A 25,134-nucleotide genomic window follows, 5' to 3' on the forward strand; every position below is an offset into this window, starting at 1 on the left:
ATAACGGTAAGCAACAGCTCAATGTGACTATTCTTATTTTTGAATTTTAGCCGGTTATAAAACAGACTGACAAATTTTAATAAAGACTATTAAAAAGATGTCACAAAGTGTGACGGACATTCAATATTTGATAAATATTAGATTACCTTACTCTAGAAATACGCTCGTTATAGGCGAATTTTATATATTATACACAAATGGTAATACAGACACCAGAGATGACATCTAGGAAACTATGATGAAAAATTATGGTATATAATTATAATCTGACTATGTTCTGTTATGGTATCCAAATTAGGTAGCCTATTCCACCGGATCGCCAGCACTTTCTGATCGAAATAAATACCCGTATTTCTATCGGACCTGTACAGCTGAGCTGTCTTTTAACCCTCCTATAATTCGATTGATGAGAGAACACGGATGGAAAAGGGTGGCAACAATCCATCAGAATCATGAACTATTTTCCTTGGTACGAACTTCTTACTTCTTATTTTTTGTTGATGTTATTTTTGTTGTGTCATCGTCAAAGACAATTTTTGATTCAAGACTTCCCATGTTGTGTTTCCGTAGAAGTGACGTAATAAGAGGATTAACTACCATTGCGATAGATGAATACAATTTTTGAATATATCACCCTGCACTACAACGTTCACGCGGTACCTATGCATTAAACCATAGATGTCAAAGCACCTGGATCGTAATTCTAGAATATCCATATCATGTTGATCACTCGCACCTGTAAGATTAGTATCTTTGAAGAAACCGGTATTGTATTCAATCTATGATTGCAGACATGCACAGGTGGTGTGTTGCACCCCAGACACACATTTCAAGGCGGATTGGCGCTAATGAGTGCAGGGCGATATATTCACAAATGTTATTCATATATTGCTATGGTAGTTAATCCTCTTATTACGTCACTTCTACGGCGAATAACCTAACTCTTAGACAAAGAAAAATCGACCGTTTTCATAAAGGTTTTGTAAGCTGTTGTGTTGAATTCATGGTTGTGTAATCTGTTGTAATTTCATCCACTGATCATGCTGATAAAAATGTTTTTGTTTTGTTTTTGTGGTGTGTTTTTTTGTATTCAACATACATGTTCAATGCGCTAGCACAAGGTTTTGAAGGTTATGTGAAAGTTTCCATCATCGAATACATTAGGAAACGAATTTGGAAAAAATCTGCTGTTAGTAAAATACTATGCTGAGCCACCAGCCTGGGTGCCTCACGCACCAGTAATTTCAGATGATTGAGCTCAGAAATACATTAAAGAATGTCTTCAAATTCATGAAAACAATAGATAATCAGCTTATCGGATTAAAAGCTTAGAGGGAAGGTCTTGCTGCTCAGCGAGTGTTTGTAATTATCAGCAGGTTTTCTCCAAATTCATTCTCTAATGAAAACTCCAGGCTTTTGTTTGGAGTGGGTCTCTTACAATTCTTAACTAATAGTTAAATCGACAAGAAGAAGGACATGACTTGCGAACTGTCGCCCGGTGTAACTAATGTTTTTTTTAAAAATATTTCTGCATAGGAGACACATAAGGGTTGTTCGGGTCTCATGTAAGCTGCAGCGCACATTCAAAGGAATTACAAATTATAAAAACCAAACGAAAACTATAAAAAACTAGATCAAACACTTGAATCAAACAATTTGAAGTATTAGTGAAAATTTACATTGTTAGATCGATTTTTTTTGGTATCAACTTCTTTCTAAGGCAATTGAGAATTTCCTGTCACTAGTTGATGCTGTCAATTTCACCATCGTAACTTCAGAGACTATTGGCAAGGATCCACGAGTTTCAGTTACCAATGTTAAGGTAAGATCATTAGAAGAAAAACTAATCGCAGAAACATAAAATTCAGTGCCAGAAGTGGGTAAGTGCATAGCTGCTCTGTGAACATTTAGCAATATTATAATAATTTACACATGGCAGCTACACATGGCACTTACCCACTTCTGGCACTGAGCAGTCGATAATTAATAATTGTTGGAATATTGGAATTACCAAGCCGGGGTCAGGACGATATAGTAAACATTGGGGGTAGACATTCTTTTCCGAAATGGCAAGTTAACATTATTAAAATAACAACAGAAAGAACAGAAGCAATCAGAGGATGATTTAAACACTTCCCACCACGCCACTGTGTTGACTTGCGGTTCGATAATGAACCCCACAAAACTAACCGACTATATTGGAAAATGCCATACGGCCGGGCGGTTTCACAAGTTGCCGGCTCGATCATGTCATCCGCCGCCTGGTTCACATTTTATGTTACCTACTGTGTGAATTATCCTTTATGCATATCACTTTTGTTCTGAAATCGACCAAGTAATAATGCCACACGCACAATTCTTAAACAACATCTTTTGCACAGAATTCAATGGGATTTGAAAAGTAAAGTGGCAGTTGAAACTCTAGTGATAACACGTTTGCAGTGCTTGATGGGGCTTCCTTAAATCATCCTCTGAGAAGCAATATTAAAGTGCTGCATGTCACACATGTGATATCGATTTCTCCCTTTAATTGTGTTAGGTTTAAAAACAAAGTAACCATTAAGACTGGTCTGCTGTAAAAATCAAGCAAGTGTTGGCAGACTTCAAAAATGATTTTTCTTCAAACTTTGTGCATGGATGCACCTTGGGTCCAAGTCAACAGGAATGACATTCATATCGCCTCTGCACCCTTGGTTGTCATGGCAACCGCCAAAATGTAAATTTGCCCAATTTTCAGCATTTTCAGCATTTTCACATGTAACAAAATGTACAAATATCAGGTCAGATTTCAGGATGAAGGAAATCATGTTCAGTACCCTTCTTTTATACAGTGAATAAGACATCCTTCCTCTCTATAAAAATCATGTAAACACAAACAAATCATTTTCAGAAGTGGGTGAAACCATTATGTAAAATAGGGGTGTTTTTTTGATGTAATCCCCAAAGTAACACTTTTCTCACAATTATCTGTTCAGGGTAGGTAGATAAGATGTTGGTCTAGTAATATCATGAAAAAAAAGTGTTGGTAGTTTTCAAACGTGGGAGCAGTGTTGCCAGGAAAATTGCATAATTTTCAGTTTTTTAATTTAATATATTATGTAAATTAAGGGATTTTATCCACCTTTGGATGATGATGCATTTTTATGATATCTATATTATTAAAGAGGCACTTATAGATATAGATATATATAGATATGCCTTTTAACATCCCTTTTAAAACTGTGTTTTAAATGATGCTTGTCGCGCTGTAAATCAGATTTTTTGAGTTGCTTGAGAGACTTTCTTGCTTTCTGCATCTTTGCCAATTGAGAGTACTCTCCTGAACCAAGAAACTGTCCATCTCTTTCAACATCAATACATTTCCTGTTGAAGTGAATTAAAATTGCACATTATTTTTGTTGGACATATAAGCATATCAGACACATCAAATTGCATTCTGAATACTAGGAATGTCCTTCTGATATGGCAAAGTTTATGGCAAATATTGATATTTTTAATAATTTGCCATAAAATTATCTGACTTTATGTCGTCTATGCAAGAATAATTAGAAAGTATTATTTCTTTTTAAATTTACATATTTCTGTCTATTACGCCGTAATCATGACAAACGGATCGCGGTAATTGTATAACCAGCCTTGGCTCATTGTAATGAACGGGTAATTGCATGAGTGCAGGTTTTGTCATGTAAATGAGCATTTCTAATGAGTATAATTATCTGAGTGATCATGTGTTTTCTGTTGCAATTTGCATGAAAATTTGGCTTTATTCTTGTCAAATTAGGTTTATTATTAGACATCCTTGTTATCAGTACCATATTAATTGCTTGAGCAACCATTAGTATCATGACAACATAGCATCGTATTATAAGCATCAACAACTTACACCAATAGCGTAATGTCAGAGAAGGCTAAACTGTGCATAATATGGTACCTCCAAAGACTCAATCTTAGACCCGGTTTTTTTTTATCGTTCGTCATAAATGACTTCCCAAAACATGTCTCCAAAGCAACCAAAGTATAAGCATGTAAAAGTGGATAATGGTGAATCCAACGGACGAGGACACAAAACACATCAAGGATCAATAAATGATACAAGAGGATACCTTGAATATATGAACAACTGGAAAGAAAAAAGCAAGGTACACCAACTTGACGTGGGGGAACAACGTCAAGTTGGTGTACCTTGCTTTTTTTCTTTCCAGCTATAAGCATAAGCTCGTATATACAGATAATGCTGCATTTTACAAATAGTGATCTCAAAATCCAGCAAATGGCATCAGAAAAACAAATTTTAAAATAGCTCATGTTTGCCTCATTAAAGCCATATTGTAACATTTGCAAATTGCAACTTTACGACTGTAGTGTATTAAAATACGCATACCCTGCAAGAATCCCCGGGCAACATTGCTGTATTTGTGAGATATTTAATAACACTACGTTTTTATTCATACGATCAAAATATTACGGTCGAACATGTGATGATCATCCTGTACATACAATTTTGGTTTAATATAATAATTATGTGCAAGTGTGACATAAAATGCTGCATGCCACACGTGTGATATTGATTTTCCCCTTGTGTAAATTTAAAGCTAAAGTAACCATTGTACATAATTATCTACAATTGTGTCGTGTGACATAAAATTTTGGTTAAATATAATTATATAATTTTGGTTTAATATAATTATGTACAAGTCTTAAGATTCCTTCGCTGCATTCATGATCTGCAATTATACATGATTGCATCACATCACAACACTGATCACATCTAGAAGAAATAGAGGGATACTTTTAAAGCCCTCATTTATTCTGAACTCAACTTGTTGGAATGTCGGAAAATTGATCTTTTGTTATTGAAACAAAGGTGGATAATTTGGATGTCCAAATATCTTAAAGACCTCGTAACCATGGGGTATTATCTTATATTATATATGATATCTTAATATTATTAATTATTCTGTGTAAAGTAATTTATTGTAATATATTAGAACATAATACGAACAGAACCCTTCAGAAGGTATAGTGTCCATGCGCGTTTTTTTTGGGGGGGGCTTTGGGGGCGCCAGCCCCCAGGGGTCAAAGCTTGGGGCGGCGGGAAGAAGAAGGGGCGGCAAAAAGAGGGGAGGCGGAAGAAGAAGGGGCGGCAAAAAGAATTAGTAAAGAAAAAAGGGCGGAAATGTGAAAAAAATGGACTATACATCAAAATGTGTTGCTTTTGGGGCGGTAGCACCTATAAATCCTTTTTTTTTTTGCTCTTCACTTTTTCAAACGACCGTAAAAAAATTGGGGCAACCTTTTCGGGCTGTTGAGGAAGGGGCGGCAAAATTGGATTTTCTTCAGCCCCGGAGAAGGGGCGGCCACGGTACGCCACTGGTGTCATGTCAGTTAGAAGGAGATTAAGTACAGAGTCCTTTTCCATTCATTGACATTTTGTTTTCAATTTTTACAGCTAAATGATGCCAAGATCATTTTTGTGTCAATGTACAAACATATGGCCAGGTTGATAATATGTGAGGTACGGTATAATTTTTATTCTACTTAAGGGATGGGGTATGAATGTTTGGACAGTATTTATTGTGGGACATTAGAGCACATCAGACATATCAAATTGCATTCTGAATACGAAGAATGTCCTTCTGATATCAAATAATTTTGATTTTTTGAAATTCGCAATGTAATACACATTTTATGGCAAATTATTAAAATTGATATTTTGATATTTAACAGTATTCGAAGTAAACTTTATAAATCTGATGATTTATACTTAAAGTGTATGTAGGTGGGATGAAAAGCCGCGATCAATTGAAAAGTTTGACCTTTCGTATTGAAGATATAGATTTTTTTTCCAAAAACACCAAAAAAAATAGGTCTTTTGGGGAAAAAATCCATATCTTCAATATGAACGGTTAAAATTTTCAATTGATCGTCGGCTTTTCCTCCCAGCTACATACACTTTAAGAATATATCATTAGAATTATAAAATGTACTTCGAGGACTGTTATATATCAAAAATGTGAAAAATATCAAATTTTAATAATTTGTCATAAAATTTGTATTATATCGTAAATTTCAAAAAATTTAATTGATATCAGAAAGACATTCGTCGTATTCAGAATGCAATTCGATATCTCTGATGTGCTCCAATGTCCCACAAAATACTGTCGAAACGCTCAAAACGCTCATTATATCTTAACATTTCATTTGCTTGTCTTTGAAGTAAACTTTCTTTGTTATGAACTAGTTCAAGAATCATACATAGACATTGTGTTCATTTTCTTGTAGATTTTTGCCTGTTCAGAAAACTCTCTTTGAATCAATGAGGCATGACAAGGACACTAACACAAAATGTTATAAGAACAGAGAAATAAAACAATGAATCATCATTTCTCACATTTATTCATATTCTTATTTCCTAAAATATTAGAAAGAACAACCAAAGCCAATACAAATAAACAAAATAAATTTAGTTTTAATAATGCAAAGCAAAATATTGATCAGGATGTGCGAGGGTGCGTAGTTATCTTCGCTGATGTGTATAAAATATATTACATTTTGCCCAATCATTATTCGTCGTATAAATATTAAATTATTTTAGGACTTTCTGAATGAAATTTTAGGATTTTCTGAATGCAACTCCTAAAAACGATTTATTACAGGCTTACAAGAGTTCCATGACAGGCTCTGGGTATGTATGGATCATGTATGGTTGGTACGATGCCTTCTGGTGGCGAGAAGAAAACAATGAAGTTGAATGTACAGTAGAAGAGATGGATGAAGCTATTTTATCTGCAACTATATTCACTATAGACAGGTCGAATATGAGCCCTAGTGAAAACCCGACAATTGCACAATTGGTGAGTTACAGAGTGTCCCCGTCAGTATATTAAATTTCTGGGCATTTTTATGACCGAAAACTTATGATGCATTTTCCCCCATCAAATAGTTTTCATATTTCTTAAATTTGAAAATGTACCTTTTCGCTCTTCAAATAGGTACTAGTATATAAGAATTTAATACTTTATTTAATAATTTAATAATACCTCATGATTTTCATTGGTTAATACGTCCTACGTAGAAGCACGTGCTGCACGTCTAGGTATTTATATATCATATAAAAATTAAAAAGTGAAAGCCATGTAGTGTTCAAGTTGTCAACCTAAGTTCGATTCAACGGAGTATAATCATACCTTAACATGAAATACTTGATGACATAATATTTCATTATAAAGAATTAATAAACAAATCAATATAAAGAAAAAAGTATGAAAAACTCGATGGCACAATATGGTCATGAGGTATTATTATACAAAATGAATGCAACAATTAAATACAATGAAAACACAAAATAAAAACAATAACAAACAAAACAAGAAAAATGTATAAAAGAAGAAACACAGAAAAAAGTATAAGAGAGAGAAAACAACAGGCAAGTTTCAGTGACGAGACATGAAACTTAACGCACCGTGCGGTCGTTATTTAGTAACAGATGTTGCGATTTGCCATTGTTTATCTATTCCAAGCCACTTACGGAGCAAGGTCTGAAGATTTCGCACGTACAAAATGAACGTGCGGACAACGAAGAAAATAATACATTAAAGACAGTCAAGGATATTGAACATACAAAGCAAAGTCTAACTATTAATATGATCTGTTTTGTTTGTAAAAATCATTATAATAACAAAACAGTGAGCTGTGATAAATGTGCTCTTCAAACTGCACACGATTATGTCTATCAAATAAGTAAAGAACCTTTTTGTGTTGTGTTTTATTCGAGATAATTAGAGGCAGTGAACTATTGATTGTGGTCTGCGCAGTTATTTTGGTGAAAGGAAAGTTTAACTATTAATATCACCCGTTTTGTTTGTAAAAAATCATTATAATAACGAAACAGTGAGCTGTGAAAAACGCGCGGTTCATACTGTACACAATTATGTCTATCAAATCGTCACAACACAATGTTAAGATTTCATGATGACGGGTTACATTAGTAAAGGACTTCTTTGTGCTGTGTTTATAAAGTGCAGACATTTAGAGGAAGTGAACTATTGATTGTGGTCTGCGTAGTTATTTTGTTGAAAACGTCATTGTAAAATTTTAACTATTATTATAGTATCCAAGAGTTCTGCCTAAGCAACTCAACTTTTCCCAACTCGCTCACCTATGATAACGTTCTTGCAGTACTGTTTTGCCCTGGTGTTTTCGTAATTTACTTAGAGTTGATTTAAGCCACCTGATTTCCCATTAAATAATGAAAAATTTAAGCACAAAATTAAATAATTGTCTTAATGGCCATCATATTAAATCCCATTACGTACATTACATGTGTTAACAGCCATTTCATATTATTTAAAGTCAAGGTCGTGTACAAAAAGAGCTCAAAACAATAAAAATATGCAACCGTGGAAAAGAACCTTTTCTTGAGCTGTTATTATTTATATAATTATTTAAAGTTTTTCTTGACAGAGCAATTAGTTCCAGATTGACAATTTAATTACCATTTAAACATAACAAATCTATGCTATACTATTTTATATATTTTTATATTCAACTTGGGAATAATATTATAGGTCCTGTGGTTCTCGAGTTATGTGTAAAGAGGGCTGAAACAACAGCTCGTTTGTAAAACGTACATAACTCATTAACAACAATAAATCAAGCAGAGTGTTATTTTTCAATAATATATTGATTTAGATAATGACTGCTTCGACCAACAATACCTAGTCTACCTTAAAGATAGACCATCGCGATATGCTAATGAGGTTAAGGGGTTACGGGGGTAAGGGTATTAGCATATCTTAAATCTTAATATTGAAGAGGTACTGTTAATAGTTTGTTTTAGCAAAGATATACACACAACATGTAATATAAGTGGAACGGGTTTCATGATGGGGTGTGTGTGTGTGTGTGTGTGTGTTGATTTATTGTGATTACGTTATATCAACCAACGTAAGATTCTTATAATTATTATCATGTTTAGAGTCCACCTGAATTGGAGAAAGAGCTACGGCAGAGATTTCTGTGGCCTGCAAATAGCCGCTACTCATATAGTGAATACTCTCCCAATGGTTATGATGCGGCATGGGCTATCGCTCTAATGTTAAATAGAAGTTCTGAAGTTTTAAAAAACAAAGTATTTGCAAATGGTAAAAAACGTCGACTGGAAGAGTTTACCTACGATGACTGGGAAATGGCCTCATTGTTTTTGGATTTGTTGAACGAAACTGACTTTACAGGGATGTCGGTGAGTAAATTTAAGCGCTCTTTTGTTATTAATATTATTATTATTATTATTAATATTATCATTGTTATTGTTATCATCACCATCATAACCATCAACATCATCGGTATCACCATCAAAATTATCCTTATCGTCATCGTCATCATTGTTTATCATCATCATTATTATCACCAACAACCACTTGTACGAGATGATTAATACAGATAAAATTGATAAATAACTATAAAGTTCAAGCACCTTTGTTTAAATTTTATCGTTGAATTTATTATATTCAGGGTAATATCATATTCAAAGGCGGAGATTTATGGGGAGATTCTAAAATCGGACAAATGCAAGGTAGGCTTGTGAATTTTGCACTGTGAAATTTAAACATTTCTTTTGTATACTTAAATCAGGTAACTTCAAACCAAGAAATTTTTCCTTCACATGATTATGTTAAAAACTGAAATGAATACCATAACTGCTTGCTACAAGTTTTAAGTTTCTAACAAATGGCACAGGCAAAGATATCAATAATGACGTCAGTCAATACGAAACAACGTAACCAAAACCAAAACCTATACTGAAACTCTTAACTTGAAACGACCGGTTGATGTTGCATCGTATTTTCTTCAAGTATATATGTATAACACTCTTTTATGTTCCACTACCACCTTTCTTTTGTTTTTAATAGGATATGAACAAGTTGAAGTAGGATTGTATTCAATAGCTGGTGATAGATTCGAATGGAAAACAGACGTCATATGGAAAGGTAATAGAAAGTAATACTCATTCTATTTTGTTTAATTTGTTTAATATTTATAGCGCATCCTATGGTACTTCTTTATTATTATGTCTTCTACCCTTCTTGCGTGGTTCTTTTCCATTAAGGACCTTAGTTTGAATGCTCAGGTGCTTTTAAATGGGCAATTTCGTTATAACGCCCGTAACGACATACAATCACAATCTGTTCACCGGTGTGTTTATTGCCATAAGCTTACCTGTCACGTGGATGGAAGCATAAATGTATCATTTTGAGCAAAACCCAAGAATCGGTCGCTATACCCGGGTTTCGCCAGCCCGAACTAAGGAAAAGCTCAGCAAAACTGAAATCGGGTAGCCATTTGTAGTCCATTCCTATGAATGGGCAGCAGTACCATAGTATATTCTTCGAATCTTGAGATTAGCCAGACAAAATTCTAGCAGCGATTCTAGGGTTTTGAAGTCCATTCCTAGGAGCGGCACGCAAAAAAGGTAATAAAGCACCTGGATTTAGGTTAAGATCGGTAAGACTCAAATCGGGGAGCAATTCTACCATGGTATAGCCTCCGAACCTTAGGTTTAACTTGGTAAAACTCAAATCGGGTAGCGATTGTATAGTGTTTGCACAGTATATTTGTGGGATATGAGAGCACATCAGACACATCAAATTGCATTCTGAATATAAAATGGGAATGTCCTTCTGATACCAAATATTTTTAAATATGAAATGCATTATATAAAATTTCAATTTTATGGCAAATTATTATAAATTTTAATTTGTGAGAACCAATAAGATTGCAGAAACATTTTCAAGTGTTTAAGAATATCCCTTATACGACTGCTGCTCAATGTCATTTTGCTAATCACTTCACTTCGTGGTATATGAAAAATCTATACCCCGTTAACATGGTTAATGACACATTGTGGACTCATGGTGTGACACTGTGAACTCATATGGTAAAAAAACATGATTGTTTCTACTCCTGTTTTCACCAACCAATTGTTTTCCAGATGGATATGTACCAATAGATCATACTGCAATTATCCGCGAGTTTCGGGGACTTAGTTTGCGACTATATTTTATTATTTCTGCTTTAGCTGGAATTGGTTTGTGTACAGCCGGTTTCTTCTTTGGGTTTAACATAAAATACAGAACACAAAGGTTTGTGGATCTTATAACCATGATAACACTATTTAGGCTGTTATTATGATGTAATGATGATGACGATGATCCCGACGATGATGATAACAATCCACCTGTGTTGATGAAACAATACTCTGATATTTATATATTTGTATTATTATTGTTTTCTAGAAATGTAAAGATGTCAAGTCCGAACCTTAACAACATTATCATCGTAGGAAGCATTTTGATTTATGCAAGTGTGATTGTTGGAGGACTCGATAGTAACCTTGTCTCCATGAACATTTTTGAAATAGCATGCCAAGTTAGTAACGAACAAATATTTTAATGAATGAAATGCCTCGTGAATCTTTGTAGTTGTTCATGTTATTGTTGTTCTTCTTCATCTTGTTTTTATTCGTGATCTTCCTCTTTTCTTCTCGTTTTTGTTCGTAATTTTCCGTTCTTCTTTATCATCATCTTCATCTTCGTCATTTTCGTCTTCATTGCCACCACCATTCATTACCATCATCGTCATCAACACCATCATGTTCTTCTTCTTCTGTATCTTCATGTTAATCTTCAGGGTATAACAGTACTTACTGAATCTTTGTTATCATTAGGTCCGGGCATGGTTACTTTCAACAGGTTTTGTACTTGGGTTTGGTTCCATGTTCAGTAAAACATGGCGTGTGTATCGAGTGGCTGCTCTAAAAACTCCTAAAAGAAGGGTAAGACAAAACAATCAATTTAAATTTTTGTAATGCGCTTAGTACTAAGACGTCTGTGAAAATGGACCCTTCAGAGCTTTTTGGATTTGAAGGTGAAAAATAGGTCAAATCCTGATTTACAAGTTTTACTCTCCATTACTCAACTCATCTTGATTAGAACTGAAGGCAAGACGACAGATTTGAAAGGTTGACCTTTGTGAGCTGATAATCGGCGGCGTTGTATGATTTGAAGGTCAAAAGTAGGCTAATTCTGGCGGTTCACAATACGATGCGTCGGCAGCGGTTGCTCTTGCCAGTACAATGTTTGACCTAGAGTGTCGACATCGCGTCGCCGTTCTAGTCACCATTGGATTTTCACGTGAATGTGATTCCGTGTGATCAATAGATAGAAAACGGGTCTACTATAATGATAAATTACTGTTTTACTGCGCATTCGCGTGTAACATCATTATATTGATATTTAAACATACAATGATATTTTGTATTCGTATGACCTCTCCCGCAGTAAACGCTGGAGGCGCATCGTATTATGAACCGACCGAATTCCTGATATTGACATCAAATATGAATTCTTCGACCCATAAAACCCTGACACCATAATACTGAACAACATTTTAGGCCAAACCATTCTTTTTTTTTTCAAAAAGGATCTCGGATTCTGTTCACCCTTTTGCGAGGGGCAATCAGCTAAAAAATTTTAATTAAAGGCTCATTCAGTGATTTACTCATCCGGACGATCGTAAAAATCATCAAAATTCAGATTTTGGTACCTTTGTCATTGTCATAGATGTGTTAACATATTAACCTGCTAGTAGTTCAGCTGAAAGCCGTGTATGAAAGACAAAATAAGACAGTTACTTGAATCTGTAATTCATATACTGATAGTATGTAAATAAGCTACATGTATTTCAATGGGGCTTCAACTTTGTCATTAATACTTTTTTCTTGTTTTTTGGCCCAAATTTTTCATTTTAGAAATTCCTAATAACTAGTATAACAACTTATCCTTCACATATTGTATATAAGGGACTTATATACAATTTAAATTTTTGTATACTTCCGTTGGGATCACTGAATGGGACTTAAGCTTCATAGCAAACAAATCCACTGAGAAACGAACCTTTATTTTCTCTCCACTTTTACGGAATTGCTGTAGTCGACGACCTTTCTATAAAATTATCAGCAAACGTGGACAGTGATAACAGTGATAGTGCACATAAAAGTAAAGATACCATGAAGTTACCATGGAAACTGTAACAAGCATGAGTAATACCTATTTTGATGTCTATTCCTGTCTTTTTTATTCACCTAAGATTGTTATTCATCTAATATTGTTAATCATCTATGATTGTTATCCATTTCAGGTCATTACTGACAATCATCTGTTCATCATGGTGTTTGTATTCTTTTGCATCGATGTGTCAGTATTGACATTATGGCAGCTGATTGATCCCTTACACATTGAAGCGATTGATTTATATGAAAGAGTAGGTGGCGATTACATAGAAATCAAGGGCGGATCTAAATTTTGAAAGGGGATCAGTCATCTTTAAGGGCCGTGAAAACAAATTGTATTCCAATTGCAATTTCAATTTGGATTCTAGAAACAAAAATGTGTATCATCATGAACATAGTGGCCCATACACTTTATCACAGGCATAATATTTCACTGGGGTTATGAGAAATATGGACTTTTTGATGGGGGTGAGCCTCGGTATAAGGACCTTTAAATTCCAGGAGAAAAATACAAACTTATTTTAATTACCAAGGGCTAAGGATTCACTTGAGCATTATTATACAGTGATTGGCTTATGCTTGTTTCAGTCGGCTTTTCTTTACGCACAAAATGACTTAAACTAATCGTTCATCCATCATTTGCGCTCATATAAACAATAGTTGCCCACCACTTTTAATACCAGGCGAGAGAGGGGGTGTTACGTTACGGCCCATTCTACAGTACATATTATTTTCATTTCAATTTTTGGAAATTATTTGTAAGGATATGGACTTTAATTTCCTTTGATATTCCGCTGAAAATCAAATGTACGTGGAATTTGTAACCGTAAATAACTTGGTTTTCCTGCATAAGTGATCCTTTATGCCATAGTCATAGTATTTAGCCTTGTGTAGAATAAACCTATGGGAGACCATATTAGGCTTTTGGCAAAGTCTAGAAGGATAAAGTCATCCTGGCTTTTCTCACGAAAAGACTAAATCATTTCAAGAAATAACGAGATGGTAATTTTCGTAATTTTAATTGACGCGGAAGCTTGGCAACAATTAAAATAATAATATAATAATAAGGTATTTTGTGTAAAGCCAAAGTAGACATTAGAATTGCCATCATTAACCCTATTCATACAGGGAGGTTGTACCACCCCTTGTTGCATTTAACTCCCGTGAACTAACACGCTTTTAAAAATAAGCGCACAAATTCAAGAAGAGTCCTCAGAGGTTTGGCTCATCTTCGACCTGTGACACAACATCCGCTTCACAGGTTAACCTTTGCCGCTTTAACATCAGTTGGCTTGATGATGCATCCGATAGGTTGTAAAATATTGCCACTCATAAAACGCAAGTCCAGTAGATCAGAATATAATCTCAAATTCATACTTATATTGAGCGTTTTTTACGCCCGATACCTCCCCAACCTTCCGCATATCCCATTCAGGAATTTACTTATCAAATTACATGTTTTCATATTCTATGGTCTGAAAATATAGTTTTATATACGGCATAAACTTAATAACAACAGATGGCGCTATCACTGCAGTAAAATGAACGATATTATCATTTTGAGGCCAGTTGTAGAATGACTCTCATATTTTATTCTCGGGCATTATACATGATTTGCAAATGTTATTCAAATAACAAGCATTAACATGGATATTTCTGAAGAGTTTTGAATGAATAACAATCACCGGTTTCACTTTCATTTATCTCGTTGATCAAATGGTATAAATAATGCAATTAGTGTAAAGTTGTTTCAATAAAATCGACATTTTTCAGGAAACGGAAATCTTGAATCAGCAAATTATACCATACATTGAACAATGCACTTCGAATAAGATGATCTACTGGTTAGTAGCTCTCTACGGCTACAAAGGACTGTTACTCATATTTGGTACCTTTTTGGCTTGGGAAACAAGGAAGGTAATGGTATTATAATATGTTTTAAATGTAATTGTAAAGTAAGTAAGCCGGGTATGAAATAAAAACACGTGTCCCTCATGCGTATAGGCCTACGGTTAAGGGGACACACTGTCATATCCACTTTTCTGATCACTAAATGTTAAACTCTGTCCAAAGAAGAAAAAGTGGGAAATCCCACCTTCTAAAAGCATCAACATTGGAATCCCCCACACAGCCCTACCATACGCAAATGTACGTTTCCTTGATCATCAATGAATAACAATTATACATTTAAAAACTGTTTGAGTTTACGGTTTTTAAAACACTAATAGTGTCATTCTGTACCTAAAATAAACATACAGGGTGTAACAATAAAATTTGTACAATTGCATTTTGACTTCTCAGGAAAAAACTAAAAGAGTTACGGCACAAATGTTATATGCATTAGAATCAGTAATATCTTGGCTAAAAGAAGACGTTTAGTTGGTTTCTTTACTAGCTTGGATTCAAAAGTTATGTTCGATTAATTAAATCGTCCAGAAAACGTGTTGGGCCACTTTTGCCATGTTTGCGTATATCAAGTTTGAACCGCGTAGATTGTGCTTTTCGTGCATTGAACTGACACAAAAGAATTATAAGTGGTGTTTCTTCATATAATTAACATGAACTTAATAATAATATGATATTTCTTTAAAATCTATAAAAGAAAGTCATGAAATTTCTTTCAAATTATCTTATAAATTTCTCATATCCCTGAGATATCATTGGTAAAACTGAGAACAGTTTTTGCACCCATAAGTACAAAACAATAAAAAACATTGAAATTAAGTTCAGCTGGGCTTCTAGCTGTACCGGGGCGACCACTATTGCCAGCATTTCTGTCAACAAATTTTACATATTTCTCATAGTTATAAATATGTAATTGTATGCGTTGATGGAAGACGTGAGTTTGGAAAATGATCTATAAACAATCTTATGGTTTCTGCTTGACTCCATGTGCTCCATGTCACAACCATAAAAATACGGTTTTCCAACGTGAATTGGCGTTGAAGGTGTTGAGCTGCAGCCACGATTTCTAGTAAATGAGGTTGTTATGTCAGTGCTTAGTTGTTACTTTCAAAAACTTAAGGAGATATTATATTATGTAATCATTTCTACCACTTCGAATACCCCATTGTTTAAATCGACCTATCATAAGAGCACCGTCCAACTGGTCCGTGGTTCAACTCTATTCGGTCACTTTTGTAACACAAAAGTGACCAAAGTGGCCCAAGCGGTTTTAAGACTAGGCTACATAGTTGGCCATATCTTCACTTGTATACCTACGATTTTATTGCAACAAAGCGTATCTGGTGGCTAAAGAAATGATCTTGATAGACATATAAATATCAAACCAAATAATAGGCGGCATACTTGTGTCATTCTATTTTCAAAATTGTACAAATCTTATTGTTACACCCTGTATAAGCAGGTCTTTCTTTCCTAAATTTGATTTGTGTGATTTGTTTCATTTTTAAGGTAACAATTTCTGCCCTCAACGACAGCAAATTAATTGGAATTTGTGTTTATAACACCGTAGTGCTTTGTATCGTGGGAGTTTCCGTTAGCTTCCTGATAAGTAATGACACGGCGGCGCTCTATATCTTTACATCATGCATCATCATTTTCTGCGCAACACTCACTCTCGCTGTTCTCTTCGTTCCTAAGGTACTATAACTACTATTATGGCGTGTTTATATTTTGATTCGCCAAACAGTGATGTAATACATGTAGGATAAATTAACCAAAGCGAAGGGTTTACACTATTTTTGAATATATTGCCCTACACTAGATCTTACGTCAAATTCTGAATGTTTAGTGAAATTAATCACTGGCTGTAATTTATATATAGCCTATATGTTGAGAATTTAAAAAATATTCTCATCATTGTCAATGTATGGTTTGACGTAAACCAAAAAAAAAAAATGAAATTTGGGATAATTTGAAAAAACATCATTTATGGTAATCCCACAATGTAATGCTCTATTTCAAACATTATCAATGGATGACCAATCAGTGGTATATTGAATTGAAATAAGAGTAATTCATGAATTTGCATTTGAAGTTTCAGCGCGCCATAAATGACGTCTTCTCATTGGTTAGAAAACAAGCCTTGTTCCATTTCATTGAATAACATTTTGCCGCGGCGAAATACTGAATTTCTTTGCGGTGAAATTAATTTCGGCAAAAAAATGTCATATATTAATTTGCTCAAATTGTCAGGTGGTTTCAGTGTATAAGTTTCCAGCTGGAGAACCAACTGTAAGCACGGTGGTGAGCGGAAATAGCATGACGCCCAGTATTCCAAATAACGGAGTGCGAAGTATTGATCAATCCTTTGATGATGATAATAAAAAACTGCGTGACAAAATTAGTGAGGTATGTTCTCTATGTATTATAAAAACAAATCCTATTAATAGAACGCCCTCATTTTCAGGACAAATCTCACACCTAATGACGAGTCTCGTACATCCAATTAAACAAATTGTCTTGTTAATAGGTCTCATTGTATTAAGGTAACACCATAATGAAACATCGAACCACCCACCAACCAGGATAATAATAATAATAATAATAATAATAATAATAATAATAATAATAATAATAATAATAATAATAATAATAATAATACGTAGTAATAATAATAATAAAGCGTTAATCTTGTTACCTTTTAAATTCACTTATCTTTAATAGTTGGAGAATAAACTGGGAGCTTATAAATCCTCAGTGAAATCAGAGAAGGAAGCGATACACAATGGCGGATGTGGCATATGGTGTTGTAGTATGGTATGTGGATGCCGTTCTTCCATCTCCGCAGATGAAGATATCGGCAACACGGACAACGAGGAACATGGTATCGTCAACCAAGTGGCTAGGATTTCTGAAACAAACGTGGTTTGATAATTGTAGGGTTTTATGACTGTAAATGACAAACCGTTTGTTTATTCGTGTTTCACCTGGTACAAACTTCAAATCAAAAAATTGTCGAAGGTTCAGTATTTACTTCCTGTGATTAAAAATGCACATAAATTGAAGTATACAAATACAACATGTTTTGAGGAAAGTAGTAAAAACGAGTGGTCCTGAGGTTCTCCCGACGCGACGCACATCGTTCTCAATATGTCCCGTAGCTGGGCGATGAGGCGACGTGATGACAATGATTATACACATGATCTACTTCTCCTGGTCTTCAGCTGTTCGCATAGTTGTCCATGTCCAATTTAGTTTCGATAGCCCAGACATCGACTGTTATCATACTGACATTTTTGAACGGAACACGACTCTCGTAGCGAGATAGACACCCATATGATAAAGGACGTGACGCACACCGACATCGCCTGGCTAGTAATTTAATACTTTGTCAGCAGAGATACTAAAATAAAACCCCGGGATGGATACACGTGAATTTGCTATGCACGAGTTTGATATGAGAGGAAAATCTTGCTTCCTTGGTTCCTTGCACTAGAATATATATTTTGAACAGATATGATAGTCGTTAGCTTGCGTCTTGAGGGAGTAGCTTGCGTCTTGAGTCAAAAACTGACAATAATTCTGATTTATTTGTGCCGAATTATATAGCGCATTATATAGGCCAATCGTGGAGGTAATCTAAAAGCATATGACCTATGGCGTACCATGCTCGACTCGACACACAGCAAGGTCAGTCACCGAGCTAATCGGGGCTATTGTCAGTAGCCTTAGTCAGATGTCCTTCGGCCCATTATGCGACTCAAAACTATTAAACAGGTCGATACAAAATGGCCATGCGTGGCGGTGGATTCAACCTATCATGGCGATTTCTGCCATGAAGATATCGGGGCGATGACACTGCGACGGTGGGATGTTTCTCACTATATTCGCGCTAGCTGTTCCAACTTCATCCCTGTCCACTCTGTGAAGACCACCTTGAAGAATAGTATTTGAAAGGCTATTATTCCATCTCACTACGTGTCCGAACCACTGGAGTTGTCCCTGCTTCATAATATTTAGGATTGGGCGCATCCTTCATGTCATTTAAATACCAAAGTTTTTGAACTGAGCTACACTACCCAGGTCTTCTCCATTTTTTTGACTCCAGTCTCCTCCCTTTTCAATTTTCATGACTTTACTTTTATCACACTCACCATTTTTTGCTTGTTACATATTTTATATTATTCGTACATACCATGTGTACACAAATCATTAAAATGAATAATAAGATAAGAAATTTAATTAAGCAAAGAAGTAAACTAAAACAAGAAAGAAATATCAATCGTTATTTTTTTGATTAATTTTATAAACACAGACTCTAACCGTTAAAAATATAGTACTTACGAGTCGTAACTAAATTCGTCAAGTATTTCATGCAAACTTGTGCACCAAGGTGTAACTGTTGTTTATTAGTATCAGAATCGTTTATAATTTCAATGTCATTAACTCGGTAAAAACCCGTCTTACTAAGCAAAATTAATGTTTTTGGTGTATAACTATTAGTTGTTACAATTTTTATCGTTATTTGACGCACGTTCAGAGTAAAATTCGTATTGTCCACTTTAATCAAATTCACTGTTGTTTTTAGGAATAGCTGTTTCTGTTGGTATTTATTCATTGTAGAGATGCATTACGAATAAAAAGAATAAAAAAGAGAGAACCTGTTCTTATGAACGTTGATGAACGTTGTCTGTGTCTGCTCTTATCACTGGTATTAAAAAACACAACATAGTAACGTTCTTATTCGGATACCTCAAATTACCGAGCTGTACCGGAAACATAATTACTCTAATGAGCATTTATACTTCACCTGACACTAATAAAGTTCCAATTGCCAAAATATCAAGCTTTATTAAAAATATCACTGAATAAAAAGATAACAAATTTTTTGCTTATACAATTCTTTCATTTGTGATATTGGTATTAATTTATGAATTATGTACATAATACATAATGTCATCCGTCTTCGTTCACGGTCACCGTCTTTCGCGGTCACTGGTTTTTTTCTGGTGCAATTTCATATGATGCAGCGCAATTTGAACTGCAGTGTCAGAACAATCAAAATATATTTACAATTTTGTGGGACAGTTACAATGAATTTCAGTGTTTTGTTTCATTTTGAAGAGTGTAACAGTGGCGTGCGATATGGCGTTTTGAATGTTGGCCGTGGAATATTTTAATGTAAAATTACACACATCATGTATCTTGTAGATCACCCGTCTTTCGCGGTTCGTGAATGCATATAGTTTGAGTTTGATGGTTGGAAGTTTACTGGAAATATTTTTACCACCCACCCTTTGTAGGACTAAACCTTAAAAATGGCCCCTGTAGGAACTTTGCTACATACTGCAGTTACTGTCCGTTTTCCTATACACAATACACAGTGCTCTTTCCCATTGACGCGTGACCTCTACAAATAGCCCTACGTTAAAAGTATGGGGATATGACTAGTTAACGTCGCTGTGTGAAAAATAACCGGCCAATATTAAAAGTACTCTTCTAAAGTTCTAGAAAATATAGTTTTTAACATGTCCTAAATTTTTAGCTAATTTAGATCTTTGGAAATATTCGTACTTTGGTGTTTTAGTTAATGTTATAGGTAATAGTACATTGCCTAGTTAATAACCGGCCAATATTAAAAGTACTCTTCTAAAATTCTAGACAATATAGTTTTGTAACATGTCCTAAATTTTTAGCTAATTTAGGTGTTTGGAGAGGGTCGCACTTTTGTGTTTTAGGAAGGATATGTAAACCACAGATAACACCAAAAATATGAAGAAATTATTTCCAAACCGTGTTAAGTCAACAATCATTATGTTGCTCATTTTCAAGAATGCTGGTTTACAAAAAGCAGACCATTGTCTCATTTCGTGAACAAAGGTACACATACCATTGTTTCCTTTCGTTTCCTTTATAATCGGTTACCCAACTGAAGCTATAATACCAGCTTTATTGCGATATCGCACATGAAAACAGACACTTGTGCACAACCAGAGAAGATCCGATTTAATCAGTTGAGCTGTTTCAATGAGTGTTATCTTGGTTTAATAGCTTTTAATGGGGTTAAGTCCTGCAAAGGTCGAGATGAATTCTACTGTAGACATGACTGCATCATGAAATGGGAATTGGATCATGAAGTATACTGTGTTGAGTATCAGTAAATGAAGTACACAATTGTCACAATAATACAAAACCCCATACATTCTGCAATGACATCACTGAACACTGAATACAGCTAATGTTAACAAATACATATTGATTACCTGAGAGCTACTCCTGTATGAGTGACCCAATATCAGACAAACCCTCTCCCAGGACTGAGCAGGATTCATAATTATTGCACAGCCCCTTAGTTGAATAAATGTTGGATTTTCAAATGCTTACCATTACCTTGCACCTGATGCTGAAAAGTCAACCATTTTTTTCTTAGACATGTGTTTCTATGGGACAGTAAATTGTCGAAAGTCGCGGAAAAATCTCCAAATTGCGGGTTTGGCAACCCTGATCAGAATTGTTAAATTGGATATTGTTTCAATGGTCCTACAACACAAATTCATTAAACACTTAAACTAATTTAGTAAACAAACACTCTATTGTTGACAAATAAAGGACTGTCACTCTTTGAACACTGACATGCAAACCTTTTCTTCGCATAACAAATTGTTTCCCGAAATAATGTGGACTGTAAAAGTTTTTAGCCTTACAATTTCGCCAAGCTGCCTACCTTTATATATAGATAACCTTGTCTCCTTGTTGTTTATTATAATTGTTCACTCCGTGGTATCTGATGTATTGCTATAGAAGATGCATGTTTCCACAGGCTTTTAATGCATCTCCTCCATCATAATTAAATTTTGTTTATTTGATGTTTTTTGATGGAAATACATGTAAAGTGATCTCATCTCTCAGGTAATCTATCATGTCTGTGCTTCAATTTCCAATGTTGGTTTGGTTTTACAAGAGACATTCCTGTTATTGTTTCCATATACGGTATTTTGTTTTGAATACTTGTTGTATCATATTTGTGTAGCACTTTACAATTTTAAATAAAACCAGTTTGATAGAGAGATGCAGATTAATTTTATTTAATTTCATAAGCGTCAATTAAACATTCAAATAATAAATACTATAGTCTGAAATGACTTTAAAAATCTGATTGGGTTTTCCTGCTCAGCCGGCAAACGATTTGAACAATCTTATTCTTCATTAAATAGAGATACTTCTTACGGTTTATAGTAAATCTCTAATTTGGATACAGCAATACCTTTAAGGTGGTACTACACCCCTTGATATATTTGTGACTATTTTTGCATTTTTCTCAAAACATAATAACACACTGGTAACAAAAGTTATGTATATTATAGGGGCCCTGGCATGAAAAGTACGTTGACCTGAATTTGATTTAAATTTTGGTACAATCAATGTATTAGAAGTATGATTTCTAGTTATATGATTATGATTATCATGAAAAAAATCAAATTGAGAAGATAAGTATGATGGATATTCATTCTTTAAACATTTGAAAACAGTAATTAATAGAGTATTATGCCATCTTTGATCAAGTTTAACCCATTGCAATGTATTCATTAAAGGCCCATTCAGTGATTTGCTCATCCGGACGATCGTAAAAATCATCAAAATTCAGATTTTGGTACCTTTGTCATTGTTATAGATGTGCTAACATAGCCTGCGAGTGGTTCAGCCGAAAGCCGTGTAATTTAAGACAAAATAAGACATTTTACACGAATCTGTAATTTAAATACTGACAGTATCTAAATTAGCTGCATGTATTTGAATGGGGCTTCAACTTCGTCAATACTGCTATTTTCTTCATTTTTTACCAAATTTGTCATTTCCAAAATACCAAATGACAATTTGAATGACTTATCCTTCACTTTTAAGCAATTTATAAATAAATATAATTTCTTCACACTTGCGCTGGGATCACTGAATGGGTCTTTAAATCATTAGTTGGTGTCCTTATATCTGCTGAGAGAAATATACCTGAAGCCTATTATGGTACTCTACACTAAAATTTGACCAGACCATGCTTCCATAATCAAAGTGGGGAATAACAAGAGCATTGGATAACATTACAGTGGTTTTGTATGGAAGGAAATATTTTGTACGTTTTATTATGCCAGTTCTTTTGGAAATAGTTTTACTAACATTATCGACATGAGCTGACCAAGACAGCTTGCTATCAAATTTCACACCTTGATATTTAAACTCATCTACTCTTTCAATATCATTGTTGTAATACATTAAATGTACATTGTTGAGCTTTTCAAGCATTTTGTTTGTACCAAAGATCATAAACTTAGTCTTTTCAACATTTAAAGTGAGTTTCTTTACTTTGAACCATTCAGCTCCCGTACTTAGACATGACTCCATTTGAATTTTAAGATCAGATTCATTTTTAGCTTTACACATTAAAGAGGTATCGTCTGCATACATTACAGTTTTACATTCAGACACAGCATTAGGTAAACAGTTAACAAAAATTATAAACAGTAAAGGACCTAAAATTGAGCCCTCAGGAATACCAATATCAATTGGCCAGAAAAGTCAGAAAAAGTTGAGTTAACATTAACAGTTTGTTCTCTGTTGTTTAAGTATGATTTAAACCATAATAATTCATCCCCACATACCCCAAGTTTCCTAATCAGAATATCATGATTTACAGTATCAAATGCTTTCTTTAAGTCTATAAATAAAACGCCTGTAGCATAACCTGTATCCATATTCTTTAAAATGTAATCTTGAACATCTATAAGGGTTGTTGTTGTGGAATGATTCGGACGAAATCCCGATTGAGCATTTGATAATAGTCCTACATTACTCATATATTCATATAATTGATCATGAACAGCTCTTTCAATGATCTTTAATACAATTTTTAATACAGAGATAGGTCTGTAGTTACTAACATTAGTTTTATCACCCGATTTAAATATTGGAGTTACTTTAGCCTTCTTTCATGTAGGAAAAGTAGACCCATTCAAAGATAGGTTTCAAATATGAACAAGGAATTTTGAGATGAAAGGCGCAGCCAACTTTAATAACCTTACATTGAATGGATCTAATCCTGATGATTTACAATTTTGCATTTTACTTATTTGTTTAAGAACAAATTCATTAGATATTGCTCTAAAACTAAATTTGTTTACACTATGATTTGATGAGAACATACAGTATTACAAGTGCATACATAATTATCATTGTTATTATTAAATTAACTCCCAAGTTCATTACCTATAGAAGTGAAAAACTCATTGAACTCATTTGACATATCCTTTTTGTTACCTAAAGCACCAGCCGTATCGGAAATGTATATACCGTATATCGATATCCTTCTAAGCAGATGATTAATGACACATTATAAACAATCCAGGATAAATTTGGTATTGAAAGTGGTGTCATGATTATATAACATAGTGCTTTTCAGTTGTCATGGTTATATGATTGCTTATGATTTTTAATATTGAGACCATATTTCAGTTATTCTCACATTGACTTATTGTTTTTGGTTTCTTTGTCTTTTGACCATATTTTCAGCTTATGTGAAAATTCTACTTTCGTCTTTACAAAGTATTAAACAACTACCCCAACGAGACGTTCATATATACTGCGCCAAAAAAGAATCCTTACACTTAGAAAAATAATCACAATTTCAAAACTGCACCATATTGGGGTAATTTTTTTTAATAGATGCACTAATCCGGTACATTATGACACCTCGTGCAATGTGACATCAAGAAGCAAAGTTACAAGACGAAGGTCCAGTTTTAAAAGTGACAAACTGGCCTATTCAAAACTTCACGGACTAGACATCTGGTTTGAGAGTGGTGAATGGCTAATTTGTACATGCCTTTAATTTAAAACAAAAGGAACAAAAGAAAACTGGAACAAAAGAGCTGACAAATAAAATGAAAGTTATAAAAAGTACAGAGAAGTAATAACTGAAATAAAACTGCTTTAAATAAAGCTTCATTGAAGAAACTGTGTTGTTTCTTTGTTGCGCTTTTTTTTACACCTTGTACAGGCCAGTTTGTCACTTTTAAAACTGGACCTTCGTCTATTCAATTGCTTGTAACTTTACTTCTTGAGGTCACATTGGATTCAATGTGGTGTTCACAATGTGCAGGATTAGATCCTTA

General features: G+C 34.3%; 2 protein-coding genes across 2 annotated transcripts; both read left to right on the top strand.

Annotated features, from left to right (window-relative positions):
* The first annotated feature begins 339 nt into the window (after positions 1-339).
* Positions 340-11,451, top strand: LOC140152237 (gamma-aminobutyric acid type B receptor subunit 2-like). The gene is made up of 9 exons (XM_072174540.1): positions 340-469; positions 1,721-1,822; positions 5,450-5,515; positions 6,657-6,854; positions 8,978-9,241; positions 9,514-9,574; positions 9,912-9,989; positions 10,991-11,141; positions 11,295-11,451. Exons 1-9 carry the CDS (start codon positions 407-409, stop codon positions 11,449-11,451), a joined length of 1,140 nt encoding a protein of 379 aa, XP_072030641.1. The 5' UTR covers positions 340-406.
* Positions 11,452-11,731: 280 nt separating this feature from the next.
* On the top strand, positions 11,732-18,462 carry LOC140151885 (gamma-aminobutyric acid type B receptor subunit 2-like). Its single transcript, XM_072174204.1, has 6 exons — positions 11,732-11,833; positions 13,198-13,320; positions 14,843-14,986; positions 16,484-16,672; positions 17,228-17,383; positions 17,699-18,462. Exons 1-6 carry the CDS (start codon positions 11,774-11,776, stop codon positions 17,903-17,905), a joined length of 879 nt encoding a protein of 292 aa, XP_072030305.1. The 5' UTR covers positions 11,732-11,773; the 3' UTR covers positions 17,906-18,462.
* Positions 18,463-25,134: the final 6,672 nt, after the last annotated feature.

Source organism: Amphiura filiformis, chromosome 5 (genome assembly GCF_039555335.1).
Source record: "Amphiura filiformis chromosome 5, Afil_fr2py, whole genome shotgun sequence".
In the NCBI taxonomy this organism is placed as follows: domain Eukaryota; kingdom Metazoa; phylum Echinodermata; class Ophiuroidea; order Amphilepidida; family Amphiuridae; genus Amphiura; species Amphiura filiformis.

What these genes read in the sequence shown, in the direction of transcription:
- LOC140152237 (XM_072174540.1), top strand. Translation starts at nt 407, where the DNA reads ATGAGAGAACACGGATGGAAAAGGGTGGCAACAATCCATCAGAATCAT. An exon ending in TTTCAGTTACCAATGTTAAG is followed by an intron (nt 1,823 to 5,449) that starts GTAAGATCATTA and finishes CAATTTTTACAG; the next exon opens with CTAAATGATGCCAAGATCAT. An exon ending in CTGACTTTACAGGGATGTCG is followed by an intron (nt 9,242 to 9,513) that starts GTGAGTAAATTT and finishes TATTATATTCAG; the next exon opens with GGTAATATCATATTCAAAGG.
- LOC140151885 (XM_072174204.1), top strand. Translation starts at nt 11,774, where the DNA reads ATGTTCAGTAAAACATGGCGTGTGTATCGAGTGGCTGCTCTAAAAACT. An exon ending in TGGCTTGGGAAACAAGGAAG is followed by an intron (nt 14,987 to 16,483) that starts GTAATGGTATTA and finishes TTCATTTTTAAG; the next exon opens with GTAACAATTTCTGCCCTCAA. An exon ending in TGCGTGACAAAATTAGTGAG is followed by an intron (nt 17,384 to 17,698) that starts GTATGTTCTCTA and finishes TATCTTTAATAG; the next exon opens with TTGGAGAATAAACTGGGAGC.